Raw genomic sequence first — 7,978 nt, 5'->3', positions numbered from 1 at the left:
ATAGGTCAAATTTTTAGTACAAATTAAGTTTTTAGATAAGTTAATAGGTCGTTCCTTCGGGGACATCCGATAAAATTGAAACGATACAGAGAGTCAGAGATAGAGTCAGAGATAGACTAATAGGTCAGAACGAACTTTTAAGAAGGTTAGACCAGGCTTCATATAAAGCCTTTGACAGATTAATAGGTCAGGCTTAGACTTTAGTTTTTTCAACTAGACCTACCCTATTTAAGCATGATTAACAGACCTCCGAGGAAGCTTCCAAGCATGATTGTTGGATTTATTCAATGAAGATCGAATTAAAAACTCTAGAGAAAATTGGTACTTGGACTTTGGTTGATGCTCGTTTCATTTTTAAACCAATAGGTTGTAACAAGTGTGCAAGGGGAAACACAAAATAGATGGTAAGGTAACATTGAAAGGTATACATCCAAATTGGTGTGCACATGTTTTGATCTGTGTCCTTGAGGTATTTTGTTCTTATTCAAGTTAGAGTATATGCTTCCGATCAAAGATGGACTGTCATCAAGGAAATATGAAAAATAAAGATAAAAGTAAATGATCTTCCACACCTCTACCTTAGGCTGAATGGCAAAATGATGATCAAAGTTCCTCAACTGCAACATTTGATACAATCAAACAAAAACGTGTATCTCGAACGAAGCATATGCCTGATCAACAAGTGGAGTGTGAAGCATGTTCTGAAAATTTTGCTTCTGAATACTAAGTTACAATGAGATGGTTATGTTGAACATCCATAGAAGAGAGAAAAGAAAATAAAAAGGTATGTTCTAAGCAGGGCCGTCTTAACAAATTCATAGTCTCCGTTTTAATTTTATAAGGGATGCAAAAAAAAAAAATATTAAAAATCACACCTTTGTGGGTCTTGAACACATGACCTCACACTCATCAAAAAGTAGCTGCGCCACTAAAGCAAGCTGTACAAATTGAATTAATTTGCTTTTAATAGATATATAACCATTATTTTCGTGGCTTACATATAAAAATAAAAATAAAAATAAAAAAATTGGGCCCCAAAAAATTGGAGGCCCGGTGTCGTCGCCCAGCCTCGACGGGCTATGGGCCGGCCCTGGTTCTAAGATAAATATTGATGAATATTCACAGTGCTTGAAGAGACAGAGCGAAGAATACATATTTTAGTAGATCAAGTCCTTTGAGTGAAGAATGCAAAATCTCTCTGCAAGGAGAGGTCTAGATGTAGCAAAAATTTGTTTTGAGTTAGTATAACATATTTGTTTGTTATTCTTGTATCTTTGTCTTTTGTTATAGTTTGTTTGTTATGTCTTTTATTCCTTATACTTTAAACAGACATTTTTAGGGAATGAGAAATCTTTGATAAAGCTCATTTTCTTGTGTTGCCAATACCTTCAGAAAGTTGTATAGAAACTTTAATATTGAAAAACCTAGCTAGCCCCTTTCTTTTGTTGTTGGGTTATGTTTTACTCATTTGTCTATTTTGAGACTCTCGTGTGATGTGAGACGTAGTCAACTTAATAAATGTGTTCATATATGTAACGTGGTAGAAATGTTATGTGGGGATTTTACTCTTGAATTTGATGTTTTATAGGAGGCTGCTTTTTATATACTAAAAAGCTCCTTTTTATATAATAAAAAGGACGTTATTCTCTATATTGTTGTACAATATGGTCACACGTACAACAATTTCGTAACCAAAGATCTAAGGGGCCATTGTTCAGAAATGTAAGCTTAATCAATCAAATTTCATCCACAAATTTGGTTACCAATTGTTGGTTAATAATAATGAACTCAAGAGAATGTGTTGAAGAAAAAATACAATTGTGATGAGAATGTTACCCATTTAGTTCGTCGCACCTTGTGAACTTATCATGTTTGGTATGTTAACATACGCATCCTGTAAGCTTATTCGTTTAAATGTTATGATAAACGTTGAAGAAAAAGTAAAATATAAGAGAACAAAAAGACATCCAATTGATAAAGATTCTATATGAAATATAATATGTTCTTAACCGACAACAAAGACATGCATAAACCACTATGTTATGTCATACAATTTTTCTTAATACATTCATCAAAGATATGTTATAACTAAAAAATTGTGAAATACGCCTTCAGGTGTAACTTACTAATTTATTTACTAAAAATTAAGAGAGTGTAAATTTGAAAACACTATTCAATGTACATTGAACAAGCCCAAAAGAACCAGGAATGAAATGGGCCAAATTACACATCACATACATTGGACCTTAGTTAGAGTCTGGGAGTTCAAAAACACTCAAAGCAAAACGGGTCGAATATACTCCGAGTATGACAAGAGACTAGGAAACCCTAGCCGCAAAACACATAAATCTTGGCTATAAATCCCCCTCTGTTATGTTTCTCTAAGCAAAGGAAACGAGCCAATATCAAATCTAGGAGCAGATCTTGATCTCGATACATTGCCACCCGAAACCCTAGCCGCAAAACACATAAATCTTCGCTACAAATCCCCTCTGTTATGCTTCTCTAAGCAAAGGAAACGAGCCAATATCAAATCTAAAAGCAAATCTTGATTTCGACACATTGCCACCCGAGTTCCAAAATATTTCATCATACAACAAATTGTAAGTGGTTTCATCATCTCTGAAATAAGAACTTACCTACAAAGTTTTTAGCCAAAATGAGATCTAGTTGTAATGATAATTTCTATGTATATGTCTTTTATTACACTTTAATGGGTTTTCTTCTTGTTCTTGTTTTTTAAAATTACGTTATATCTATTTTTTATGATGTTTCGATTTCTTTCTCTTCTGTAGCAATAAAAATATAGATTCATATTGTTCACCCCAATATTTTAAAATCAAATTATACCTATCAATTCAATCAATTGAATTGAGAACTAACCAATTATACCTATTAAAACTTGTGATATGGTTCATTACTAATACAACAAAGAAAATTGCATGTGTGCATCCATTTTTGTCAACTTTATTCCATAAACAAGAAAAAGACTGATTTAAAATTATCCATCCTTGACCATATTCATCGAAATTAATGTGCAAGAGATCTAATCTCATGCTCACGCCGAATATCCTCAAAAACCCCAAATGGTCCCCTTATTGAATCATTCCCATTTATGCACATGAGGCACCTTCTTCTATTACAAACCATAAGCTTTCGCAGACACGAGAGACTTAAATGGTTTCCCAAATCACGAATGGTGTGCACTTTAACTACAGGTGTAGCCGAAAGTGTAGTTAAAGTGTACACAACTCGTGATTTGCGAAACCATCTAAGTCTCTCATGTCTGCGAAAGCTTATGATTGTAATAGAATAAGGTGGTTCAGGTGCAGAAATGGGAATGGTCCAATAAGAGGATCATTTGAGGTTTTTGACGATATTTGGCGTGAGGATGAGATTAGACCTTTTGCACATTAATTCTGACAAATATGTTCAAGGATGGATAATTTTAAATCAATGTTTTTCCTTTGTTTCTGGAATAAAGTTGACAAACATTGATGCATGCGAACAATTTTCTTTATTGTTTTATTAATGAATCATGTCCCAAGTTTTGATGGGTATAATTTGAATCTATTGATCAACCGTTCAACCAATTCCCATTTTTTTAAAGTTTTAATTTCTTTTGGTTACTTTTTAATTAATAATATTTTATGTATTTCAGATATCATTCACATACAACTGCTGAACATAATTTTTTAAAATTGAAGTCACTACAATGGACAGCAAAACATTTCATCAAAAGATTTAACTTTGTTGCAGTCGTCTAAGGGTAAGTTGAACCAACCCATAATTATACCCATGATTATATTGAATTACACAAGTACAAGAACACTAGACACAATGTCTTAAAAAATAAAAATAATATTATTATTTTGGGTTAATTAAGTTTTTAGTCCCTATAAATATTCACAGTTTTGTTTTTAGTCCCTACAAAATAAAATCACACTTTTTAGTCCCTGTGACATTTTCCTTAAGCATTTTAGGGACTAAAAATGCTGATGGAAAAATTTTATAGGGACTAAAAATGCTTATGAAAATTTTTATAAGGACTAAAAATGTTGATGAAAAATTTTATAGGGATTAAAAAGTGTGATTTTATTTTGTAGGGACTAAAAACAAAATTCTAAATATTTATAGGGACTAAAAACTTAATTAACCCTATTATTTTTTTCATTCTAAAGTAGTATAAAAAAGAAAAACTAAGCTCACTCCTTTTCCCTCTTCCCCTCAAAAAAAGCAAAGCACTAAAGAGACTCTCTCTTTCTCTCTCTATTTAGTGTGTTTGCTTGGCCTTGTTTATCAACCAAATCTAGAGCAACCCATTTCGTTGTTCTTCCATTTTAAGGAAAATTTCATACGTCCCTTATTCTGTTTTAACTATAAACTTCAATGCTTTTGTGGTTCCTCTTAATTCCCATTCACTCCTAATTTCATCACCACCCATACATACTTTTTTTTTTTTTTTTCGCTATTTATATATTCTCACAAACTCGCTCAATATGAATTCATACCCTTTTCCGTAGTGACGCTATTGGATTCACTCTTTCACATAAGGTATCGCTCTACGAAATTTGTTTCATCTTTCAATCCTCAAAAAGTTTTTTTTTTTTTTTGTATTTTTATTTTATTTTATGTATATTTATTGGTGTTTATTGATCTGTAATGTTTTTGGATTTTGATATATGTTGAGATTGTTTAATCTGATGATTTTTCATATCAGGATCAAGGAGGTTGAGCATTAGCTTTTGTGGGTATATAATCATTTTATTTGATTTGATTCCTGTTTTTATTTTTTGGATTAATGATTCCTCTTGTTTAAATTGTTATTGTTGATGTTCTAAATGTTGATTCTCTGTGCAGAAAACATAATTTGTTTGGAAAAATGTTTTTCTTTGTTGGATTTAATTTATATATGTAAAACTTTTTTGTTTTACAATTTTATGTATTCATCTAATCAAATCATGCCACGTAAATATTTGTGGAGATATTTTAAGAATTACTCTTAAAATTGACAACATATGCACGTGTAAAAGAAATTTACAACATTGGCGATGTTGTAAAAATGTTGGCTTTTAATACCCTTTTTAAAGTTCTTTTAAAGGATTCAGAAATTTGCAGTATTTGCTCAAGGTTTAGGCTTTTTAATCATTTTTACATGAAAAAAATGGTTGCTTGTGTTTGATGAAAATCTACTCCTTTGTGTTATGTGTGGATTTCATTCATGTCCTGCTATGACCCTGCTAGTGCTGTAGGTAATTTTTGTTTCAAAATACCAAACTTTTTTAAGGATCTTTACTTTTTTGTGGTTTGATTTGATTGCTAAAAACCAAATCAGTTCATGATCTTTTACCTAGTAACACAAGTTATAGACCATATACATTTTTTATTTTTTTAATAGCTATACATCTTTGCCTTGACATTTTGACCTGTAAAATACCTAAAAGGAGGATATAGGTTATGTCTATAATTTCCCTTTTTACCTAATATTGGTCCTTTTGTCATGTTCAGATTCTGTATTATTTGTTTTTAAATAGAGATAAATTTGTATGTACTGAATGTTCTTATCTTGGTAACATCCAATGGCCGTGTCCTTGCTGTGTTGTATCCATTTCATCCTTTGTATATTTATTTACTATGTGTTGGAATTTTTTTGTTGTTTCTGTATTTGAGCATTTGATTTTCTTCATGGCCTTAAGCCTCAAGTTTATAGGGGGAAAGTTATACTGGTAATCTGTAGTTTGGTCGGGAGGTAAGTAAAACTTGACTGAAGTTTGTTTCAGCCAGGGTTTGAAGTTGGGTATTGTTGTTCAATCTGATCTTTATATCCTTCCAATTGTATTGTTGGTTTGTGATTTAACTTGAAATTGTCTTTTTCATTGTGTTTTGGTGCTTTACTTTGTTTAGCTTACTTGCTATGATCTAGTATATCTCCCGGTGATGCAATCTTTGATTTTCTTTAATATTGTGTTAGTATTTTGTTTCAATAGTTAGCTGATTCTTCTTTATATGTGTTCATTAGGTCTTTACTTTTGATTCTATCATGGCTGGAGATACAGCATGGATCAGCCACTATGATGTTGAAACAAGAAAGGAGACAAAGGACATCGATTCGTTAGCGGAACCAGGCGATGAAGTTGACAAAGAAGGGCCTGTTATTTCCCTGGATGTAATGCCTGACGAGTTATTGGAGCGTACGCTAGCCTATCTCCCGGTTCCTAGCGTTTTCAGAGCAAGCAGTGTGTGTAAAAGATGGTATGAAATTGTTACTTCTGAAAGGTTTCTATGGAACCCTTCCAATTCACCACCACAGAAGCCTTGGTACTTTATGTTTACTAGCTCTGATGAACCAACTGGTTGTGCTTATGATCCGAATCTTCGGAAATGGTATTGCATTGAACTTCCCTTCATTGGAACTTCTAATTGGTTGGTTTCTTCTTCGAATGGCTTAGTTTGCTTCATGGACAATGACAGCAGAAGCGAATTATGTGTGTGCAATCCTATGACCAAAACCTGCAGGAAGCTTCAGGAGCCTCCAGGGTCCAGATTTTCTGATTACGGCGCATTAGCAATGTCGGTCTACAGGGAATCCCACGGTTATACTGTGGCAATTGTGAAATCAAAACAAGTTCCTGAGAACTTTGTCCAGTGGGATATTTCGATTCATATTTACAAATCTGAGGAGGAGACCTGGGCGACGCCGCTAACTGAGGTTTTGGTGGGGTGGAGAGGTGGAGATGAGAGTGTTATCTGCAATGGTGTGCTGTATTTTCTAGTTTACTCTACTGGAGTTGTTCCACCGGAAAATCGACATGCAGTAGTTGCGTATAATATCTCCGGCCGATCTTCTCAAACTAGCTTGAGAAGGAGCTTTATTCCGGTGCCCTGTTCTCTAACATGTGGCCGTCTAATGAATATGAAGGAGAAACTTGTAATGGTGGGAGGTATTGGCAAATCTGATCGAACGGACATAATCAAAGGAATTGGTATCTGGGTTCTTCATGATAAGAAGTGGGAAGAGGTTGTCCGAATGCCACACAAATACTTCCAAGGCTTTGGAGAGTTTGATGAGGTTTTTGCTAGCAGTGGCATAGATGATCTAATATATATTCAAAGTTATGGATCTCCCGCACTTCTCACATTTGACATGAACATTAAACACTGGAAATGGTCACAGAAATGCCCGGTGTCAAAGAGGTTTCCTCTACAGCTTTTTTCTGGTTTTTGCTTTGAGCCTAGGCTTAAAATTGCTCCATAGTTTGTGATTCATAGAAATCAACCTTATTGACCATTGTGCCAAGTTTTTTGGCTATTTACTCCATTGTTCTTAAATTGAAATTTTATATGATTTCTGTGTTTCATGTTTTAACAGATTATACAAAGTGTACTTGCCGATAAATTATGGTTATTCATGGATTCTGGAATATTATTATAACATTTGAAAATACAACAGAGCTATATTTTATTTACAGTTTTTCATTCTATCAATTTTATGTTGCATTTAAATGAGATGTACATTGTGCAATGTATGAACTTATTTGGCACTTTTTACTGGCTCATATATTAATCATTGCAGAACATTTCACTGTCACATACACATATTTTATGGTGAATCTATATTTATTTGGCAAAAAAACATCTTTCCAGAGCTTTGGTTTACAAAGTTTATTTGAGAAATTTCAATTTCTTTCAATCACATGTTCGGTTGGACAAGTTGTAAGTGGACCACTATCCTTATGTTTTGCAGTGACAGTGTCCTTTTAGAATGTGTAACATTCAGGTGTACTTGCACTACTTTTAAGAACTTGTATTATTTAGATTAGATTCAGAATGATTGAGTGTGTGTTTGAAACAGACGTTGAGTTTTTCAAAATTGCGGCAAGAAACCGTGTCAACGTGGAAGCTTGATTTCCTAGCTTCTCTATTTCCACGGCAGTTACTCCTTTAGATGCATGTTTGGCTGTCCCATTGTCAAACCAAA

At 33.4% G+C, this 7,978-nt stretch overlaps 1 protein-coding gene across 3 annotated transcripts; it reads left to right on the top strand.

Moving 5' to 3' along the window:
- The first annotated feature begins 4,202 nt into the window (after positions 1–4,202).
- On the top strand, positions 4,203–7,468 carry LOC25500780 (F-box/kelch-repeat protein At3g61590). 3 transcript variants are annotated; one of them, XM_024773477.2, is made up of 2 exons: positions 4,203–4,554; positions 6,020–7,468. In XM_024773477.2, exon 2 carries the CDS (start codon positions 6,041–6,043, stop codon positions 7,253–7,255), a length of 1,215 nt encoding a protein of 404 aa, XP_024629245.1. In that variant the 5' UTR covers positions 4,203–4,554; positions 6,020–6,040; the 3' UTR covers positions 7,256–7,468. The 3 variants fall into 3 exon arrangements, with proteins under 3 accessions (XP_024629245.1, XP_039685295.1, XP_024629247.1); XM_039829361.1 differs by lacking the exon at positions 4,203–4,554 and adding an exon at positions 4,681–4,751; XM_024773479.2 differs by lacking the exon at positions 4,203–4,554 and adding an exon at positions 4,829–5,252.
- The last annotated feature ends 510 nt before the right edge of the window (positions 7,469–7,978 follow it).

This window comes from Medicago truncatula, chromosome 8 (assembly GCF_003473485.1).
Source record: "Medicago truncatula cultivar Jemalong A17 chromosome 8, MtrunA17r5.0-ANR, whole genome shotgun sequence".
In the NCBI taxonomy this organism is placed as follows: Eukaryota; Viridiplantae; Streptophyta; class Magnoliopsida; order Fabales; family Fabaceae; genus Medicago; species Medicago truncatula.
This window is presented reverse-complemented; position numbering and strand designations above follow the sequence as displayed.